Raw genomic sequence first — 22521 nt, forward strand, 5'->3', positions numbered from 1 at the left:
GGTCACGAGATAAAGTGACGTCTTCCTGAAGAATGATTGTTATTGTAACTGCTTTTTGGTGTATAAACCCCAAAAGTGCAAGGTCTGATGGGTGGAGACACCATTCCTTACACCAGCTGATTTATGTGAAAAAAGCAGACAGCCTTCCTTTATGGAAGGAGGCGACTTCAAGGGGGTAAGGGAATGCAGTGTTGCCTCCTGCCACTCCAGAACTCAACACCAAAGCAGTCAAATGTGCTCATTAATTAGGGATTTAAAAGCAATTCTTGTAGTAGCACTTTTTTCTTTTTTAATTCTGCTTAAAAGAAGTAGAAGACTGGTGTCTAGTGGTATGGTAATGCCTTCAGTCAGTTTGGAACTTGGAATGGTAAGGAGGGGGGAAATCAGCTGGTAGGAAGATGGATAGCATGATACATTCATTCAGTTTTATTTCCTTCTGCCTCTTCTTCTGTCACCTGAACTGGTTGTGGTGAGAAACGTAGGTAGGTAGTGCACATCAGACTCCAGTAAAGATCTGCAATCCAAATAAAATGATTCCAGTATTTTAAAGTAAAATTACATATGTGTAAATGTAAACTTGAATTCCAGATGCAGCCAACAGCCAAAGGTTGTTGTTTATCCTTACTTAAAGTATTGTATATTACTAAGTCTTATAACGTATTATTCTTGCAGGAAAAATGGAGAATTATGAACTGATTCACTCTAGCAGAGTAAAATTTATTTATCCAAATGAAGAGGAAATTGGGGACCTTGCTTTTCTAGTGGCAGAGAAGATGGATGATTTAACTCATCTTCAGTCTCTCCATATCCTTCTCTATGTGTTGGCATTTCAAGTAAATCCTGTTGAAGGATCTGCCCAAAACACTAGTCCACTTCAACCTAAAACACTAATATTAACCAGCTCTGATTTGTTCCTCTTTGATGAAGATTATATCTGTTATCCCCTACCTGAATTTGCGAAGGAGCCACCAAAGAGAGACAAGTATCGGCTTGCAGATGGAAGACGAATCCGGGACTTGGACAGAGTACTTATGGGTTACCAAACGTATCCACAGGCCCTTACATTTGTGTTTGATGATGTTCAGAATCAGAATCTGATGCAGAACTTAGCACTGAATCACTTCGGAGATGCTGACAGTGCCCCAAAGGGAAATGCTAAACAAGAAGGCAACAGGAGCAGAGAGATCCAGTGGTACATCTTTATTCCAAGTGCAGAAAGCCGAGAGAGGTTGATTTCATTGCTTGCAAGACAGTGGGAGATACTGTGTGGTAGGGAACTGCCTTTGGAACTCACTGGGTAATTATTGCACAGCTAAGTGATTTCAGTGTCTGTTATAAAGCACAGTGTTTAAAACAGCGTCTGTCAAGTTCTGTCACTTCAGGAAGGAGCTGAACTGGACTCCTATGCTTCCTAGTGCGTTTAATAGTCCATACGACTATTCTGAAGTGTTAACTGGAGGCTGAGCTTTTTGTAAGTCTATTTTTTATGCAATAGTATATAGTGACAAAATTCATGAGACATCCTGGGAAACTGTATGGAAAAAAATCAAGGAGTCAACACTAGATATGCTGTCTTCTAGGGCTGTTAAGGTTTCTGCTGATTTTTCTGTATATATCAGTCTTGCTATTCTATACAAATTCTAATGTGTAAATAATGGTAAATGCTTGTGTATGTTCAAGTGCAATGTTATTTGTACAAGATGTATTTTGGGTATGCTGCTAATGCTTATTATTTAATGACCTTAGTTTTACATAATTTTTTCCTTTCTGAGGCCAAATGTAATTATTTGCTGCCAATCGTGACTCTAGCAGTAAAATCTCCAACACAAGCAGGTGACACTTTTTCATACAGAGTTAGTTTCATGAACATTCTTTTTATTTAGCATAGGAGAAAGGATTGCCTTTAAAAGTCTACTCAGTATATAGTCTTGAAAGTGGAAATACCCAACATGACTATATAACTATTTTGTCAGCAAATAATGAGTTTGTATCTCTGAACACCGAGTCTTTCTTTTGCCTATTTTGTCAATACAAATAAAGTGTAACTTGACAGTTTTCTCTTGACCTTGTCTTAATTCAAGTATATCTTGTGTTTGCAGGATACCACGTACAGTTCAGTGGTGCATTTTGTTCCTGGAGTATATTAATAAAGGATGAAATAAAACAAGGGAAAGAAAATAGTTTATTATACTGTAGCAAGTATGTTCCAAAATAATATTGAGTTGTGGAAACTGAGAATCTGCAGCCTGTGAACACAATTTAAAGGGATTTACTTCAGGTTTTTTTACTGTTCCATCAGATAGCAGGGATTTGCTTTCCAAGTTGGCGGTCATCCTTAACTTGAGGTGTTTTTGTGCCCTGTGAGTTTCAGACTCCCATGACAGTATAAAAAAAGAAAAAAGTCCCTATTCAGTATTTGTATTCATAATAGTGAGACTTCAATTAACTGTTTTATTATATTTGCAGGAAATGAGAGATGAACTGTACAGGGTGTGAACAGGGTAACCTTCAAAGAGATCCCTCAGAGCCTTCTCCAAAGTTTTGAGCATCTACATAATTCTATAGAGCATTTCTCCCTGATAATAGGGAGTTTGGCTGTGCTCTGTAGGCTCCAGATGCAGGAATGTTGCAGTCAGTGCAAGAATGACAACAAAGCAAGCAGCCAAAGTCGAACATTGTGTGGTGGGATGCTCTGGAGTTCCCCAACAACCAGAGAGATACAGAGCATTGCTCATCTGCTGCTATCCTTAACTGTTTATTAAAGGAAACCCAACCTGTCCTGGGATTAGGTTGGGCTGAATGATTACAGTAGAGTGTGATTACTATAGGCTATATTTTTTCTCTCCTTTAAAGGATGTCTTTGGTTACCTGAAATCCCAGTGTATATATATTTAAGCTTAACTGTAATTAAGGAGAAAAAGCTTTACAATTAAAAAAAAAACTAGGGATAATTAAGCTCAGGTATTAATTATTTCTCAATTGACACTCTTAATCTGTTGGTATATTTGTCTTAGGTAACACTTGAGGAGTTTTTGGCAACTCAGTACTGCAAGTGCTTGAGAATGCACCAGATGAACAGATGTACAACCTGGCTGATGGTATGGCTGCCCAACCTGCTGCCTTGCCTGGGCTGTACTGAATGAAGAGGAATTGTCTTGGGCTGCATATAACAACTTTATTATATGTTGTATACAAGCTACAAAGCAATTGTAGGTATATTTTCATTCAAACATTATGGAAAAAAAAAAACAAAAACATAGCGCTAGATATTTGACCTTGTTTCAGTGGAGCTAATGCGTCAGATTTTTGATGGCATTTTACTCTTCCTGTGTTTCATCCTTGAAAACAGTTGTTCACGAGTGTATGTATTGCCAAAAAGCTATGAGATGAGTAAGGCATATTGTGAGGTCAGGAGCATCATCCTCAGGTAAGATTGGGTTTGCAAATTTGCCAGCAATTTATATTATATCTGTTTTAACACGCTTGTCTGTATATAGTGGAGTAACAAAGGGCAGTTCCTGCTTGCTTTATGGTTTGGGCAGTCAGTTTTTCAGATGTTTCCAGGAGGAACACAGTTGTGATTAAGTTCACAGAAATATAAAACTTAAAATCTGTCCCTTTGGACTTAATAAATGAGCTGACTGTTGCCCTTTGTGAAGGTTTCCCAGCTGACCACAGTTAGCTTGCACAGAAAGTTCTGCAAAGTCAGTAGCTTTGTAAGCACTTTTGGTCACGCAGAGCTGTTCTGATTGCTTGTCTGTTTCTGCAGGAGCGTGGTGAAGCCCTGCGTGCTGGTTTCTCTTCAGTAAGCCTTTACATTCATATCTGTTGCGGTTTCAAGCCTTGTTCAACATTCAGATACTGATTTAGGAGTGAATTTAGCATCTGCAGATGCCAACTTTGCCAGAAAATCTCTCAAACCAACTGAGACCTTCACAATCTGCTTTCCAGCTGGTGTAGCGTGTGCCAGTCTAGGAAGACCCATGCAGCTGAGCTCTGTGTCATCTGCTGAGGATCTGGCCAAACGTTGTAAAACTTTCTTTCTACTGCAATTGGAAAGATGGCAATGGAATGAGATGCCCCTATCCTGCTGCACCGTGTTTGTCCCAGGCTGTGTTCTCAGCACTGCTCTGGTGGCTGCAGATGTACTGAGCAGTGATATATTCACATCAACATTTACATTTACATCAACCTTTTCAATTTGTTTTCTTGACAACTTTAATAAGGAACTTTAAAAATAATAACAATAATAATACACAATGCAACTTCTTGCATGCAGGGTCTGATGGAGAAGCTTACTCCTATGGTGATCATCTTCAGACACAGCTGGTCTCAGTTCTCCAGTTCTCGTGGAGCACCACAAGGAAAAGCGCACAGTTGTGGTTTAGAGCAGTCAGACTTCCAGCTTCTGTTTCCTGCTGCTTACCTGATAATGAAGGGACGTTTGCTAACCCTGTGAGCGAAAATGGATGTGGAAAAGCAGATACGAAACTCATTGCATCAAGAAGGTGCTGAGGTTCAGAAAACACCTGCTTATGTCAGAGATTTAAGCTCTGAACTTGTGAGCTCTTTGTGTCCAGTTTACCAGCCAGCAGTGCTGCTTTGAGCATCTGCAGAGGGCTCTTGTTGCAACTGAGACTCTCCTCAGCACCTCGTTAGTGTCATGAGCTTCGCATTCTCCCTTTCTTCACAACCTGTTTTATCTCCATGGGTTCCTGAACCATATTATCTAACTCATATCAAATATCTGTGGGGAACTGAGAAGCCAACGCCCAGGGGAATCCCAGAGCACTGCTTAACAGATGGAAAAGGCAAAAAATAAAACCCAGAGACGGGACAACACAGCAGGCCTTCATGGCAGGAGCATGCAGAAAGGAACCCAGGACCAGCAGCATCTTCACAATTCCTGTTCCTTCCCGCTTGCTAACAGAGAAAAAAATGAAATAGCAGCACTGTGTGCGGCAGCAGTGGGGTGGGAGTGAGAATGGCACAGCCGGCCCTGTTCTTACACAAAGCACTTGTGGCTTGGCCTGTTCAGTGCCCCACCAGTGCCTCGTAGGGTCCACAGCCTCCTGGTACACTTCTGATTCACAGGGGAGAGACCTTTCCGTGCTTTCACAGAAGACTGAAACAAGACTGCAGTGGCATAAGCAAAGGGTCATCCCTCAGAGAAGTGATGTGGTATGGCAGCTCGGTGGCAAATCACTTCTCTGGGTTCTCTCATTTCAGGAAAGATTGCTCAAACAGAAGATTTCAATTGCAGGAAATTGCCCAAGCTACCCAGGTCTGTGCACTGCATGGAGAGGGGCTGGTGACTCAGCATTTAAATGCATGGCCCTGCAGGGCTGCAGGGGTTTGTGTGTAAATCCTTTCCTTCACACAAGCACAGGATTTTTAATTTCTTTTTTCTCTCTGGGAACAGATTGAGAAGTTTTCACCAGAATGGCTGTTGAGTTCTGAATGTTAAGGTGTTCATGGAAGAAATGTCAGGTGACAGAGACGAGGTGCTTTGGAGCACAAACTTTTCTACATTTGCCCCATTTCACAAGTTCCTTTAATTGCTAGTGATGTTCTTAATGCAGTACTGGATACTTCCCCTGAACATCCTGCATGGTTTGGAAGCATTAGCTGTTGAGCTTTGTCAGATCTCAGGACGCCTTTCACATTAATTCTTCTTAGCATCTAGTGTTTTCCTGATCTGTATTTGCCAGAAGAGAAAAGGACCAGAGTAAATGGAGCACTAATATGTGTTTCTTCCTCCTGGCTATGTTTCCCCTTCCTGGCACAGTGTCATCTCTGGCAGTGTTGCCAACTGGACTGTCACTCTGAGCACACTGCATCGTTCCGCTGTGAACTGAGCATTCCTTCTATCATTCCATGACTGTGATTTTATGAATGGTAATGGCTTTTGGCCACCCACTCTTTCGGAGTTGGGTAGTGCTTCACCTGACACTAATTCCCAGGGTTGTGCAGATGCAATATTGGCACAGCTTTTGGTGTTGCAGATCCAGCAGCCATGATCTGAGCATTCCATACCCAGTGGCTGATACACACTGCCTTTGCCAGTTGGTCAGAAAAGCTATATCTGGTGATAGATGACCTTTGGATTTTACGCTTTGCGCCCTTCTGTTATAAAATGGCACCACTCAGAGTTCCCAGTTGTAGACTGCATACTGCTGTTGTATCACACGCCTTTAACATGAACGATGGTCAGGTAAGGAGGCTGGCTGGGAGCCTTTTCATTACTGTGTATCCTATCTGATCCAAACAGGGATTCCACCAAGCTTTCCCTTCCTTTTCTTTTTTCTGTGCACTAGGCCAGATACAGCAATGGTGGGCAGCAGTGGAAAGCCTTAGAAACAGTCTTTGTGTGTCTTTTTACTGCATTTTTCTTTGGAAAACACACATTTAGAAATCAGACTGGAGGTTCAGTAAAAAGGAAGAGCGTGCCCCTACGTGTGCTTCAGGATAAGCTATCTTCACTGAGAAAGCTTGTCTCTCTTGTGGGTGCCCAGTACTTGCAACGTACCCCGTGTCACAGGCAGCTCTCCGAGCACCACTGCCGAGCAGTGAGTTCCCTGCAGGCTGCCTGTTTTAGCTGCGTGTGCCTAACAGGTAGCATGGAATGGAGGAGCAGTCTGATTTCTCAGTGCACGTGGCCAGCGTGGTGCCATGCCTGTAAATCCACACAGCGCCATGCAGCTTCCATCCTAGCGCTCCCCCTCTACAAGAATATCTCAACTGACGGTTGGACTGGCTGATCTTACAGATCTTTTCCAACCTTGGTGATGCTATGATTCTATGAACTGTCCCTTTGCGACATTGATATCCCAGCAGAACTGGCGTGCACTGCGTTGCCTCCTCCTCATTTCACAGCTCCGTGGGGTACTTAAAACAGTTTCTGGGCACCAGGCCTTGCCCGGAGCAGCGGTGTGCTGGGCTGTCCTCTCATGGAATGAGTGGGCTGAGCCGTCAGGCCGTGGGCTGGTACATCTGCCTCATCTGCTTCCTGCTAGCTCGCGGTATAGGACCTGCTGGCTCCTTGTCACGTTGGCTGCTGTGTAGGATGGGAGAAGAGATAAAGCCCAAGTAACAGCATTAGTAAGTACAGCAGATCTTACATCCTTTCTGTCTTAGCACGCATGTCTGTGTGTTTGCACAGGGGACGAGAAAATACGGACATTCTCAATCTAAACGCAAGAGTCGCTTCCCATCCTGGTTTCATTATGCACTTTTTTGTACTATTCATGGCTCAAAACCAAAGGATACCTCATTGCTCAGGGGGATTTGATACCGGGAGAAGCAATCCTTAGGCTGCTCTGTACAGTGGGAAACAAAGGCCACATAAAATCAGTTATCAGTGTGGTTGTTTGTAATACTCAAAAGGAGAAAATCCATTTCAGGCAGCACCTCAGGCAGCCTGTATTCTTTTAATCACATTTAGGAATTTTCTGAGTGCTATGAGGGAGTTCTTTGGGTTCATCAAGGTGTCAAGCAGAGACTCTGGGGAATCATATATTTTGCTATCTACAAAACGTGTTGTACAAACGTGTAATACAAAATGTGTGGATACACAGTATCTACAAAATGGGACGTTGGTCTTGATGAGTAACTGAAATACTTTAAATAAATATCACACGCTGCCCAAAGTGTTTCACTGATTGGTGATATGTGCTTGTATTACTGCTCTGAAGTGCATCTCACACTTGCATTGCTTTGTTCATGCACACACTGAGATAGGCAGTCACTGGGTGTACTTCTGTCGGAGAGGTTCTGGACATACTAATGTCACTGGTAGAATGAAATTGCTGTACCTTCATGAATTCAGGGTATCTAAATTTGCCCTTTGGATTTGCCTTCAGTTAAGCACACAGTTAACCTCTTTTCATTACAATTAGTTGAAAACTAAGGATTTCCTTCCTTCTGTTTTGAACTGATATGTAAGAGGAAATCCGTCGTTGTTCCTGTTTTGAGTAAACCTTTTAGTGAGGAGCTCTGCTTGTGTGTTTAAAAAAAAAAAAAAGAACAGAAAGAAAGAAAAAGGCGGCACTGATTGAGGGGTAACAGCAGAAGGAGTCGATCCACGGACAAAGGCTTTGCAGCCAAGGAGCACCACGCGAAAATGTTCTCACACCGTTCACTTCTAACCTGTGCTTTGTCTTGGATCTGATTCCTAGTAGGAGGTCTTATCTTACAGAAACTGCAGCCTCCACCACCACCCCTTTGTGAAAAGGGTCCTGCCTGGAAAAGAATGAAAATGCATCCTCCTGGGTTGCTGCTTTTCTTCTTAGCAGCGTGCTTCGCTCCCACAGCCGACTGCGAGACTCCGAAGGTAAGTCTGCCACCCTTTGTTTAAATGTTCCTCAAACAGTCCTTCACGTGCGTATGTTTATGTGTTACGGAACAGTCCTCTCCAACCTCTGTTCTTTATGTGCATTTTGCTAGGTGCAGAATAGCGTGCAGAATGGCATGCAGAATGGAACTTTCAGCCTGTAAAATACATTCTTTGCTCATGGGCGGACACGTGTGTCACCTAAAGGGCAGAGCCAACATTACGGCGGAAGCCAGTTGCTTGAATTTTTGATCAGTTTCAGTTTGTATTTACCATCAGCACTGAATGCAATGGTAGTGGTAGAAAATCATTGAGGATCTTTGTCTTCTGCTGTTTTCTGTACCTCAGGCATCTCTCAGCGCACATCTGTATGTGTCCTTGGAGAGTTTTCTAAAACGCTTCCAAAAATCTCACTGAACAGTTGACGTGCAGCAGGGAGAATACGTTTGTTTCAGGTACATTTCCTTGCAGTTCACCACGGAGGAATACCACATACTTTCAGTGGGAAGGCTTCCTTCAATTCCTCTATCTCCACTCTTGTGTTTAGCACTTAGAAGAGCGCGGGATGCCTTTGTGTGTCTATGGTCTTGGTTCTGCAGTGTGTCATCTCCCTTCCTGTTGGCTGGAATTCACTCTGATGTGTATTTGTGTCACCTGCTGCCCTAGCCCTTGTCTCTATTCTGCTGTTAAAGGAATGGACCGGCCTACAAAGTCCGAAGCTGTGTGAGGCATTTGGAAATCCTCTTCCTTGGGCATCTGAGCCATGGGAGGGTTACCTTGTGTTGAATCACAGAGAGTTTTGAAGGGAGTGGGCAGATGTGCTAAGATGGTTCTGAGTATGGAAGACCTAATTTAGGAAAGGCCAGAGTGCTGGAAGGATGCTTCAGTGTCAGAAATTTAGGTAGAAGCTTCTGTTTATGTATATGGCACTTTCGTAGGCCATACAAGGCTAATTCAAGGGCCATACGTGGCTAATAAGCATCTCAATAAGGTAAGAACCTCATGAACCTTTTGGACTTGGACCTTTTGGATTTATGTTGACTTGAGCATAAGTATGGTTTGAAGAAGTGTCTCTACTGGTGCTCACTGTTGGTCTGACAGCCCGATTTCCAGACAAGCAGGTTCCAGTGTATCAGTGCATGCAGAGGCAGGGCTCCTTCAGCTGCTGCCAGCGGAAATTTTGGTCTCTTCACTTTGAGACGTTGTTCATTTCTATAATCCCTGAGGTGTCTGGCTGGGGGTGAAGCAGATACAATGTAGGTAATGAGTGATCACACAGAGAGAGGTGAAATATTTATAGTCACCTCTTGAGCAGATTATTTACTCTGGGAAAAATGACCTTTCAGATTTCTTTTCCCAAAAGCTTCCTTCTTCTGGAGGAGGAGAAGAAACTCTTGAAAAGCTATAACGGGAGGTAAGGAAAAACAAGGGTCTGGTGAAGTCTGCTCAGATCACTTAGGATGGCCACTGAAAGTGACTGGGATAGAAGTGCTGAGGTGCCATCAGAAGCCTCTGTCGCCTTGCAGGAGCTTTGCAGGGGCCATTGAGAGAGAAAAGAGAGGTTTTGTGGCTGGTTTCCAGTGCTGTTATCTCAGGGCTCTGATTTGATGTCTCAGGTCTGTTAGCTTGATTTGGGTTTTGGTATAAGGTGGAGAAGATACAGCAGATGTGAGAACAAGGAGAGTTTCTCTGCTGGGAGGTCAGTCCCAGGTGGTACTGGAGGAAGAATAGAAGTAGCGGGGGAAGGAGAGGAGGGCTCTTTGTCTTAAGTGTCTCTGAGCTATGCTGCTCATCCTCGTGCTGAGAAGCATCTTTCTTGGGCAAATGCAAAGAGTTGTTATGTCCAGGAACTGCTGGTCTGTTCAGCTGAAGTGTTCCTGAGAACTTGTATGACTGTAGTGACTCAAATGTCTGCAGCTTTGTTGCGTAAAGGGCAAAAGCACTGGAAACTTGGTGATTCATTAGATAATGACTGTTTCCAGAACTGGCTCCCAGGATTGTTGGAGCTGAACACTGAAGTCCAAATCTGTTTTTCTTTCTTCCCTGGAGTTTTGTCTTGCAGAAGGATTTGAGTTACGATTTGGGAGGAAGTGATAAAGCAAGAAAATGAAGGGAATAAAACTAGCCTTAAAAAAGTCCGCAGCTTGTGCTCCTGAAACTGAATAAAATAAACACGAGCACCTGAAAAGTAAAAGACAGGAGTGTAGGAAGCACTGCAGCATCCGGACGCTCAGCAGTGCCTCAGCAAAGCACAGGGTACCATGGCTGCTCATGAATGTGAGTGAGCGCAGTGAGAAAGCGCCATCCTGCCCTGGCAGGGCACTGCTCGGTGCGGGCAGAGGCTCCCTGGCCCTGAGCTTCTTTTGGCTGCAGCTCAAAAAGCCTCCTTTATTTTTGGAGCTGTTTGAGAACACCAGCCATCCTGCTCGCTTGCTTTGCACCCAAACCACGGTGCAGTTCAGTTCATCTGATGGGAGCAGTGCCTGTTCTCACCTCACCCCCTTCCCCTGGCACAGCCACCAGGGACCTCGTGGGCCCTCTGTGCTATGGGCAGCCATGCTGTAACACAGAGGGAGACATTCCCTCCTGCTGCTTCATCCCCAGCGTTTCCAATGTTACAAGTGGTCACAGATAAGGCCAGAGGAGCAGCATGGCTGTTTTCCACAAGGCTGTGCCCCATGAGTGCCCTGTGACTCCAGCTGCGGCTGCCTCTCATCCTCTCCAAAGCCTCAGCATTCAAACCACTGCTTTTATGTCCCTCGATTCTCTCTTCTGCTTTCCAAACAAACAAAGCCCTCCAGAAAATGACTACTTCATCAGTTCTGTCACTCAAATAAGAAGGGACTTTTTTTTTTTTTCCATTTTCTTCCTCTTTCCTCCCAGTGGTTGCTGCTGACACGAGCACATTTCCTTCCACAAAGGGGAAGGTCTTACTGGAAAGCTGCCTAAGCTTCACCAAGTGTCCTAGGAATTTAGGGTGGGGGGATTCTTTGGCAACTGCCTTGCCTTACGGGATTTGTTTTATTCTGAAAATGAACTGCGCATACTTACAGGTGCCATCGGGGAGGAGGTGCTCCTTCTCTGTTTAGAAACGGGGTGCCAGTGGTGGACAGAAGAAAAATTGAATAACGTGTGGCAGAAAATATGTTTAGTGGCCCAGGTGTGTCTGACAGCCAGCTCCTGATACCTGGAAGTAAAGACGAAAGAGAAGATTGGAGGGTTTTAATGTAATGCCTTGTGCTCTACTCTTTGTGTGAACTTTTTAATGCAGCTAGGGAGGCTCAGACACCTGATAAGGGTCTGTGGGGAAGTTCTGACAGCTCTAAGAGCATCATCTGTGGTGAGGCATCCATCTGTGTTTCCTCCTCGAGCATCTCTCTCCTCCTCTTCCTGAGGCATTGCCTGAGTGAAGGCTGAGGCTGGGATTTGAAGGGACCTGATGCACCATTCTGTCAGATCTGAGTGTCTGGTTTCATCTGGCTTCTCTCAAAAGCCGAGCTTTAATCTGGAGTCCTACTTTGTGCTTAAATCCACTGTTTCGAGCTGCTTCTTCCCTGCCCCATCAGTGGCACCGCTGATCTTTTGAGGTGGAGTACTCCAGAGTTAACTCCTCACTTATCCATCCGTAGTGACTGTCTTAGTTTTGCTCCATAAAAGAGGTGAGATTTCTGGCTACACTGTGTGCCTGTAGGGTAGAAACGTAAGGAATGGCAAAGCTGACCTCTGTCCTGCTGGGTAGAGTTAAAGCTTTGGGTCACAGGGCATGGGGAGATGTATGTGGAGGATCTCAGATTGTTTTCAAGCTATTTATAGTGTAGGGGGGGAGTCCTTCCGAAGGAAGTGGATGTTAAAGTTCAGTAAGGAGTGCTCCAGATGCACAACTAGAAATGAACATCCACATGAGGGACCATCACAGGCACAAGAGTTGGTTGGTTTGTCGGGAGCATGTTTGCATGGATGGCTGCAGGTGACTCCAGGAAGGCAGGAAAAGGTCAGCAGCTCCAGGCAGAGGGAATGTGTGTGAGTCAGGGAACCGTTCTGCAGAGATGTCCCTGCAGAGCTGGGACTCCGGGGTTATCTCTCAGGAGGTTTTCCTAACAGGGTCTGCTGGCTATCATCTGGGAGGGCCTTCCTGGGCTGCTGATAAGGTGGGAATGGGAAGCTGTGGACTTCCTCCTTTGTCCTGAGGTAAATGTATGCACTTGGGCTTACTCAGGTTCAAAGGAAGCAGAGCTGGGCTGAGGTTGTTGGTGGGAATCCAAAACAGGGTGTTCTGGGCAACAGGAGAGCTGCTGCACTGACGGTGTTGTTCAGGATTGGCTTTACAAAAATATCCCAGATTGAGATCTCCTCCCAGAATAATGATCTAATATTTTTTATTTTTAGAAAATACAGTGCCTGTAGAGGTACATTTGAGGAGAGTTGTGGTTTTTTTCCAACCAGTCACCTGTGGGGACAAACAGAGCTCCTGCCTTCCAGCTTTTCCCTGCCATCATCAGTGGTGAACATTTTCTCTCTTTAAAATGAGCAGAGAGGTCTGTTGTGCAGTTGCTTGGCTCAAGTTGTTTAGGGATTCAAGGAGAGTCATCTGTGAGCTTCAGTGACAAGCTGACACACAATGATGCCTGCTGTCTCTGAGGCTGTGTCTTTCTCATATGCTCTGGCTGCATTTCTTTTGGAGAAGCAGAGCTGGTGGGTACAAGGGTATGGAAAAGCCCTGTGAGGATGCCTGAACCCCTAAGAAGTTGTTCAGGTTAGGTGGAGGTACTTGTGCTGAATGCATCACCAGCCATATTTATTATCCAAGTCTCCTCTCTGATCTTCTTGCCTTTATGAGGTCCTTCCCACAGGCTCAAAGCATCATAGACCTTCATGCTGCTCACTGCCCTCTCCAGTGGTGGTTGCAAAAAGAAGGATGCAATGCTGACAAAGACACTAACAGTTGGCAATATGAAAACCGCCCAGTTTTGAACTTATTTCATTTTTATTCTGCTTTTCTTTTTTTTCTCTTTTTTTTCTTTTTTTTTTTTTAAGTTAAAATCAATGAAATGCAACGTCAAGATGACATATACCTCAAGCACAGCATGTACATCTTGTGCTGCGGTGCCTAGGATGTCCTGTCCCAAAGGCTGGATGAGGGCCACCCAAGGACGTGGAGTGAGGGGCTGCAGGTAAGACGCTCCCTAAGCAGTCATGGTTTTGGTTTAGCCCTGCTGTGCAAGGGGTAATAGTAATGTGTATGGTTTTTGAGCTCTAACGATCCAAGCAGTTTTGATTTCAGATGCACAAAATGGATTTATGGTCCCTATAAATGGCCCCTATAATATTTATGGCTTTAGTCTCCTTGCAAATCCCAGGGAGTTTTTCATGGTCTAAGGCTCTATACACCCGAAATAAGTTGTACGATGACTACCTCTGCCTTGCCCTGAACAACCTGGGTTTTCTAATCCTGATTTAGTAACTAAACAGAGTTCTGTCTACTCTCTAGAAACCCATTTCAGGCTGTTGTGGTTTAACCTGGCAGCAGCCCAGCACTGCAAATCCCCGTCCCAGTGGGATGGAGGAGAGAGTCAGAAAAGAAACAAAGTAGGACTCACTGAATGAGATAAATACTCAATGCCCTTCCAGTATTTGAAGGGAGTATATAAGCAGGAGGGGATATGACTACGAGGGTGGATAGTATATAAACAGGAGGGGATATGTTTACGAGGGTGGATAGTGATAAGACAAGGAGGAATGGTTTTCAACTGAGACAGGGGAGGTTTAGGTTGGATATTAGGAGGAAGTTTTTCACCCAGAGGGTGGTGACGCACTGAACAGGTTGCCCAAGGAGGCTGTGGATGCCCCATCCCTGGAGGCATTCAAGGCCAGGCTGGATGTGGCTCTGGGCAGCCTGGTCTGCTGGTTGGTGACCCTACACATAGCAGGGGGTTGGAACTCGATGATCATTGTGGTCATTTTCAACCCAGGCCATTCTGTGATTCTATGATAGAATTTCTTTACTAAGACAGAAAGGGAAGAGGGGAAAAAGGGGGGAAAAAATGTCTCGTTCTTGTCTTCCTTGCTCTTATTCTGTTGAATGTTTCTATAGCTTGACTCTAGTAGGAAAAGGGTGAAGGAAAACTTAATTTATCCGTAAGTTTTTAGACAGTGAAACACTATAAATTATTGTTTGCTCATCTATTCAGTAGTGAATGTTATGCAGTATATAGTTCCATTGTCTACTGTTTTCTGTGACTCGCTATTTTGTAGAAACACTTTAAAAATAACTGTAGCAGTTGTGCAGTAACTACAGGAGTCAGGAGTCAGACAGAATCCAAAGCCAATTTCCAAGTTCCTTTTGGGGAAGGATGTTGTGCCAACAATAAAACAAAGTGTGAGAATAACCCAAGTGCAGACAGTTTTTCTGAGTGTTTGGGTGGTGGTGGGGTTGTTGGACAGACCCAAGTGTAGTTCTGTCCAGCACACATGCAGAGCAAAGACAATTTGCCACCAAGGGCTTACCCTCTGTGTGAAGATAATGCATGAAGGGGAAAATGCTCCTTCCTGGGGACCCAGGGAGTATGTCCTTGATGGCATAGAGAACCCAGCTCAAGAACACAGTTATTAAATCCAAATTTACAGCATACCAACGTGGAGTCATTACTGAAAGATAAAAGGAAACAAGTTTTGCAAGGAGATTTTATTCTTTCAAGTTCATTTTATCTGTAGAGTCTAAAGTCACCCTGGAGAGCATTACTCTGTCTCTATGCCATCTAACCATTCAGCATCTGCAGTTTCTGTCTGGATACCCTCAGACTTGCCCAGATCCTGTCTCATATTCGGTCCCTGGCAGAATTCTTACAGCCAGTCTTTGGAGCACAACAGGCATCCCTAGGGAAGATGTAACCAGAGGGGAAATTCCGTGTGCATGTACTGGGGCTGGGAAGAGTTCTCTTCCGTTCAGAGTTCAGCGCACAGCAGTGTGCTTGCTTAGAAACCCTGCAACGAGTGTGTGGTGTGTTTGTGTGGTAATCACGAACCTTGGATTGTTCTTTTTAAGGTACACCGTCAAATTAGGAGAAAATACCCTCTCCCAGCCAGGGTGCTATCAAATATGTAAGAAGGAAATTGAGGAGAAAAAGTGTTGCCCAGGATTTTGGGGTACAGAGTGTTATGGTAAGTTCTTTGTCTGCTGGTAATACTTCCAGCTGTTCAATAAGTCAAAAAGAGTTTCAACAGGAGGCATTAAATACGCCTTGAGTTGATTAATTCTCATGATTCCCGCTCCTGCTTTCTAAGCACTCACGTGGTCTCCATTATCTGTCTAGGAGGTTTAAAAGATAATGGGGAAGCAATTTCTTTGCTTCACGTGGATTGCATCCGCTTACATGTAGCACGTAACGTAACCCCTTTTGTTGGAACTTCCTTTTGTCTCTTCTTTAAAAAGAATGCTTTGGAAAGGGTTGTTTTTGTTCCTCTTTGAGAAAGTTTCCGAAGGAAGAGGAAGATATTTCTTTCTGGTGTCCCTCTGGTCTGGAGTTCTTGTGCCATATATGTGTTAGTCCAACCCAAGGTGCAAACAGCCCTTATAGGACTTTGCTGGTTAAGAAGCTATTGTGCTTTTGCATGGCTGGAACACCTAGGGGAAGAAGGGATAAAACCAAGGATGCAGTTTAGGTTTTTCAATCTAACCTTATCTGTCCTCTTACCTGCTAGAATGTCCAGGAGGCTCTGAAAATCCCTGCAGTAGTCATGGAACGTGTTTGGATGGTATACAGCGAAATGGAACCTGCATCTGCAAGGTCAGTGAATAGGTTATTCTGAGGGGGTTTGTCACGTTTGAGGGAGCAGAGTGCTGTCTGTGCCACAGCCTTTGATGAAGGCCAGCCTTCTGCCTGGAGGGTCGTTAGCAGATTCTTTTATTCCAACATCAGTGTCTGTGGTTCAACTGAAGGGCCAGTGCGGTCTGCAGCAGCACTAGTGTTCTGTTAGTGAGGTTATGGCATTAGGAAGGATCTCTAGGAAGAAATTAAGAAAGAATTGCATGAATTTAACCCTCTGATCAGTTGAAATAATCAGTGTCTGCCTGTGGCTGCGAGAAGCTCTGAGATCCTCCTGAAGAGCCACACGTACCAGAATTGAAAGATACACTTCCCAAGGATGTACTGCACCTTGGCAGGCAGTTCCTCCCCCTCTCCAGATAAGCAAGAAAGACTAAAAATAAAGGGTTTTTTTTTTTTTTTTTTTTGGTGTAGTCTTTTTTTTTTTTTTTTCCATTACAGTTCTAGTCTTCATACAACAGGAGCACAAACAACTGCTGCACATGTGAATCATATAAAGCAATGTTTCTAATATTGGCTGAACAGATTTGAAACTTCCCCCTTTTTACAACATCCTTAATTAATGGCATTGTGAAGGGACAAGCAAAAATCTCACCTCTCAAGTCCCACTTTGAGAAAAGCTGATTTTGGACTTCTATATCAATTAAAATACATAGTTAAGGTCCTCAAGCCCTATAAAATCAATGCCTAATGTCCCATGAGCATCAGTGAATTCCTTTTCCAGAGAGATATCACAAACCAGCTGATATGTTCTTGTCTATGATCCGGGGATTGTTTCCTTGGAGCCCATCTGAGTTCTGCTGGCATTTTGCACACCCTCTGGGTGTGGGTTTACTCCTCTGTGTGAGGCTGTTGGCAACTACTCCAGCACTGCAGGCCTTCAGCTGCCAGAAGACAGCAGAAATGGGGTGATACTTTGAGCTATGGCAACGTTTGCAGCAACACAGTGGTGTAGAAAAATAACGTCTGGCACATTATGGGCCCCTTCTAGGAGCAGTACAGTGGTTTTGCCTGCCAGAACTGTCGAGATGGAAACCGTTTTGGCCCAGACTGCCAGTCAGGTAAGGAAGACTGAAACCTCCACAGAAACACGAGAGAGCAAGTAAAGCAGAGGGGAAGCTGAGTGAGGGAGGGTGCTGGTGGGGAGGAGGGGAGGCCAGCTGGCAGTGCTTAATAGCAGGTGTCCTGACATTTTGTCTTTCTGCCCTTCATGTTGTCCCTCTACATAAATGATTCTTAGTGTTGCATACAAATTAGTCCATTCTTCCTATTGTAAAGCCTCTCTCCCTCTCTCATGGGCAGGACTATGCCAGTTTTCCCACATCCCACGTGCCCTGGAGCAACCCAGGCTCCTTTCCCAGCTGTTCTCAAATTCCTGTCACTGTTCCAATTGTCTCTCCGCTCCTTCGTATTGCTGTCCCTACAAATTAATACAGACAATACTGCCACTCACATACATCATTTTGAATCAATTTATGACTAGGGCAGCCTTCCATCTCCTATTTCCCTTGTATCCACACAGATAACACAGGTGTGATCCCAGTTCTTGCCCTCACAGAATGACCCCAGTGCTTGGATCTCACATAGAGTAGGTCTCCTTAACATTGCCTCCTTCCACATTGGCATGGCATTACTTTTGAAATGAGCTATACTTGCTGTGGATAAGTGGTAGGATATCAGGGTGCCAATTTCCAGGGCAGATAGGCAACATAAGCCTGGAGCACTTCATGCTACCTTGAAGCTGAAGGTCAGGTTTGCTTGGACTTTCCTCTCAGTGTGTGACTGTGTGCACGGGGAATGCAACAGCGATGTCGCTGGGAAGACAAGCTGCACTTGCTATGGAGGCTACACTGGCCCCAGATGTGACCAAGGTAAATGCACCGCAAGCTGAAGAGGGGCTGTTAGAGGTAACTGTGAGACGGGCCTGGATGCATGTGTCCCAAAAGGAGATGCAGTTTCTCTGGAAACTTGGTACATCACCCCTTCCCTCCAACTCTTGTGGGACCCCACTGCCCAAGCTGCAAGTCCATCGCTGCTTATAGCCCATGGTTTTCATGTCAGCTTGGGCCTGTGGAAGCAACGTTTGCCTTCATTTCCATGCATTTTGTAAGGTAAGTTGCGTCTTCCAGCAGTGCCCTGCTTGCTCAAAGGGAAACTCTTTGCTGTGTGATTCCAGAGATCCCCCTTTGCAAAAGCATGAGGTGCGAGGCCAACAGTGAATGCGTGGTCAAGGACGGGACTGCAATGTGTAACTGCAAGCTGGGCTACAGAAAAAGCGGAAGCGTCTGTGTAGGTGAGAGACATAATAGGTCCTCTGCTTGAAAAAACACCGCTGCTCTGGCATCTCCGGGTGAACATGATTGCCATGAATACAGTGTCTCCTGCAGAATTGTAATAGCCTGGTTTTTAGGAATCCCTGTAAGAGCAATAGCTCTCTCTTCACTGGCTTTTTGCAGTTCTTGCTGACCAAACTCCGCTTTTAGATATCCCCTGACACGATGAAAATTTGGGAGTAAATCCAGGCATCTCCTTTCTGTCACTCATATTTGTTTACCGCTATGTAGTATGAAGTATGTGTCATCCACATTCCTCAAAGTAGAAAAAAAAAAAAAAACCCAAACTGCTACCTGAAGCTATTTTATTTTCATGGGAAACTGCAGAATCTTAATCACATAAATTCCTTATCTTCCATTCCCTCCAGCTTCTGGCATTCCGTTGTGCTTCATTAGGTTCTATACTGAAAACAGAAATGCAGATACTCTCACACCTCTCGTCTCTTTTCAGCTCAGGATCCCTGCACTTCTTCTCCATGCTCCCCGTTTGCTGTATGTAAGTTTCTTGGACCAAGAAAGTATGAGTGTACGTGCAAAGAAGGATATCAAGGAGATGGGAGGGTTTGCCAGCCCATAAACCCCTGTGTTGATAACAATGGAGGCTGCCCAGAAAACTCAACGAATTGTATTTACAAAGGTCCAGGACAGGTAAGGATGATAATAGAGTGCCAGCAACCTGCAAGAGCCTGAGGGTGGACACGTGGGAGTTCTCCCAGTGATCTCACCGTTGTGTGAGCTCAGATCTGCTCTCCTCCCCTTTGATGTGGCAATCAGACTGCTTTTTTTTGTGGCACAGTCTGTAGGGTGAAATACCATGATCTGTAATCTCTGTAATCAGTTCTTTGTCTTCCGTTAGGCGTCTTGTGTTTGCAAGCCTGGCATGATCGCACGGCCTCCTTCACTGGAATGTTCTTCATTTGCCAGTGACTGCCAGACGTATTTTTGTGATATCTCTTCTAAGTGTGAAATCAATTCCCATGGAAATCCCAGGTATGCCAGTTTAAGAATTGCTTTTAAAGCTCGTTCCGCAGCTAGAGTGGAAATCAAGTGCAGATTAGCTACGTTTTGAGGAAACAGATTGAAATGAGAAGCAAGAAGTGAAGTAGAGTTGCAGAATGACAGAGAAGGGAGGGAAGAAACTGGATCTCATTTAATACTCCCAAGAAAAATGTTTAGAAATTGATACCCTGTAGATGAGAAATGATGCCAGACCTAGGACCACTTTTTGGCCTCCCAAGCACCAGAGAAACCTTCTCTGGGGATTCTGAGCTACCAAGAAAAGCTGGAGCTTCTCTGAGCGACTGAAGAAGGGAAGAACATTGCCATCTCCTTGATGGTTCTTCAGTGCCTTAACCTGCCTGCCAGTTAATTCAGTGCCGGTTAACATGCCTGCAATAGGCTCCCCAGAGAGGTGGTTGTGTCACCATCCTGGAATGTGTTTGTTTGGACGTGGTGCTCAGGGACATGATTTAGCAGAGGGTTGTTAGAGTTGGGGTAGGATGGTTAGGTTGGGGTTGGACTCGATGATCTTTAAGGTCTTTTCCAACCTGAGCAACTCTATGATTCTGTGATTCTATGAACATCAGCCTGTTTGTCGTGTGCTCCAGGGCAGAGCTGAAACACTGTGGCTTTCCACTCTGAAGACAGGCTAACAAAGGGCAGAACTCCATGTTCTGCACAGCCCCTGACTTCAGCTGGCGCTCAGCCCTCAGTGGCCGGAGTGATGTCAGACCTCTCCTGCGGCACACAGCCTCGTGTCCCCAAACCAAGAGCAGAGCTGGTGCTTGGACAAAGCCAAACAGGAAAAAACGTTGGTTATTGTCCAGCAATCTCAAGTATTCTCTGAGCAATGACTTTATGGTGTGTGAATCAGGACGGAGGTTTTCACATGTAGATAAACTTTTTCTGCAAAAGTCATTAGAGTGTTTAAGGCCCTCCTTAATTCTAGAGCAACTTGAAGCCAACCAGTGTGCTGGGGCCGGTATTTCTCACTGAAGCTCAGGTGTCATGTAAGAGCTATTCGCAAGCTTTTCACGTGCATTTGTGGCGTTTGTGAATTAGCACACATTTTCAGATGCTGTAGTGACTGACACTGGCTTAATAACATGTTAGAAAGGCATTAATAAATACATTGTGGCTATCTGTACCCCAAACACTAACGCAGAACGTTGATTGTATCTGAGAAAGCATCTTTATCTTTGGTTAAGGCCAAAGTTACCTGCACTCCAGAGGCATGCATCTTATTTCCCGTCCCTTAGATGAGGCAGCAAATACTAAGCTCTGAAATACACCTTTAAGTGGCAATTACTCTTTCAAATGCAGATGCTGCTGTTGTCCTCAGATTTGTCAAAAGTGGTGTGAGAACTTCTTCATAACGTTTAGTTACCTTTCCTTCTTGTCTCCTTTCCTTCTTGTCTCCAGCTGCGTGTGTAAAGAAGGGGAGATTGGAGATGCGAGAAGCTGCTACAAAGATCTCATGAGTGAGATAAACAAGCTTAGTTCTCCTGGAATGTTTAGTAGGAAACTAAGCACCGCCAGGAAGATGTTTGGTAGGTGCCTTTTGAATTTGTTTGGGGAATTAAGCCAAGGGGGGGCAAAGCATGTCAGCAAGAGGCTGGAAGCCTCTCATCATAATTGAACTTTGACAATGCATGCCCATGGCCTGCAAGATTAAACGCATCACATCTCTGAACTCACATTACCGGTATTGGCTTGTGAACTGAGGAGGTAGCTGCAAAGAATGCAGTGGATGTGTTAGTTATTTGACAGCCCTGGTGAAAAAGGCACCGCATCCACAAAAGAAGGAAAATTTGCTCTGGGGTGTGAGTCAAACCTGTTTCCCTCAAACCACCAGCGGGCCTCCACCTGCACTGTCTGCACTGAAGGCTCAGCAGTCCTTCAGCTATGATGGGATTTTCTCCCTGTTATATTCCAGCGGTGCCAACACTCATTTTTAAATGTATTTTCCACACCGATCTGTGATATGAGCAGCTGCACTATGAGTTCTGGGTTCCTAGCTCCAGCACAGCAGGACTTGATACCAAACGACCTTTGTTGATAAGGATTTTGTTGATGAACCACTGACAATGGAGTGAAGATGGACAACTGTGGGTTCACAGTATCTTCGCAAGAAGTGTATAGCTTCAATTAATCCTGGTGGCACCCAAAAATGAGTTATTTCAAGTGGAAAACAGAGGGCACGCTGAGTAGATTAGTAAGCATGTGGGAGCATAATTATTTCAAACATTCTGCAAATTTCAGCAGTGATTCGGTGTGGACCAGTCACCTGTAATCTTCAGCAATCTTGTGGTCAAGTGCTTAAAATGAATAGCCACACGCTGAGCTGTGATCAGGTTGCAGTACCAAGCTGGCTCTACTTCCATGTAAACAAGTACTGGTTACATGCGTCCTGCTGAAAACATGTAGGTTGAATTGTGCTGTTAACATGAAGAATAATTATTGCCGGAGTTGAGTAACTTCCAAGTAACTTTGCTGTGTTGTCACTCTTTACAGCTTCTGGTTGTTCAGTGTTGCTGACAAAATACGGGCCTTTCACTGTCTTCCTACCTTCCCTTCTTCCAATTAATGATAAAATGGAATTTAATGTAAGTTTGCTTGCTTTTAGCAAATGTTTGCCATCTTAAGATTTCTTCCTGCCTGAGTTCTGCAGCCTGTAAAACCTGATGACAAATTAGAGAGTATTAAGAGGAGCAATCCCTTGTGAGGACCGCTTGCTGTCTTGTTAAGCTGCAGTCTCACAGAGGATGTCATGTCCCTGCCGTTATTTTTAAAACCCCTATCTCTGTCTTCATTATTGACAGAGTTTTTTGTTTTTAATGTCAGGAGCTATAACTTCAAGAAGTTTAAGTTCTTCTGGTCATGCTTATTTAAAGCTCCAATCTTCCTTGCGTGACTGTTCTCAAACATTTATGTGGCTTTTGACTGCTTGAGTGTGGGGTTTTCAGAAGGTGCAGAGATCTGCATCAAGGTGTTGAATGTGGGGCCAGTTCCTTGGTAAGGCCCTAGGTATGGG

General features: G+C 44.5%; 2 protein-coding genes across 5 annotated transcripts in view; both read left to right on the forward strand.

Annotated features, from left to right (window-relative positions):
- The window catches only part of NISCH (nischarin), a 34472-nt gene extending 32417 nt beyond the window's left edge, over positions 1–2055 (forward strand). For both annotated transcript variants that reach the window (XM_015292750.4, XM_040646416.2), the window contains one exon: positions 673–2055. In XM_015292750.4, the coding sequence (XP_015148236.2) occupies positions 673–1301 (629 nt within the window). In that variant the 3' untranslated portion in view covers positions 1302–2055. The remainder of the gene's footprint in view (positions 1–672) is intronic.
- Positions 2056–7019: 4964 nt separating this feature from the next.
- STAB1 (stabilin 1) overlaps positions 7020–22521 on the forward strand; it is a 52326-nt gene continuing 36824 nt past the window's right edge. Inside the window, exons 1-12 of one of the 3 annotated variants that reach the window (XM_046900194.1) lie at positions 7020–7101; positions 8198–8332; positions 13367–13503; positions 15375–15490; positions 16031–16116; positions 17147–17216; positions 17931–18026; positions 18332–18448; positions 18940–19136; positions 19345–19478; positions 20910–21037; positions 22002–22093. In XM_046900194.1, coding sequence (XP_046756150.1) covers positions 8252–8332; positions 13367–13503; positions 15375–15490; positions 16031–16116; positions 17147–17216; positions 17931–18026; positions 18332–18448; positions 18940–19136; positions 19345–19478; positions 20910–21037; positions 22002–22093 — 1254 coding nt within the window. In that variant the 5' untranslated portion in view covers positions 7020–7101; positions 8198–8251. Of the gene's footprint in view, positions 12324–13366; positions 13504–15374; positions 15491–16030; positions 16117–17146; positions 17217–17930; positions 18027–18331; positions 18449–18939; positions 19137–19344; positions 19479–20909; positions 21038–22001; positions 22094–22521 lie in introns of all 3 variants that reach the window. The other 2 variants (XM_046900195.1, XM_046900193.1) reach the window with 2 other exon arrangements.

This window comes from Gallus gallus, chromosome 12 (assembly GCF_016699485.2).
Source record: "Gallus gallus isolate bGalGal1 chromosome 12, bGalGal1.mat.broiler.GRCg7b, whole genome shotgun sequence".
Classification (NCBI taxonomy): domain Eukaryota; kingdom Metazoa; phylum Chordata; class Aves; order Galliformes; family Phasianidae; genus Gallus; species Gallus gallus.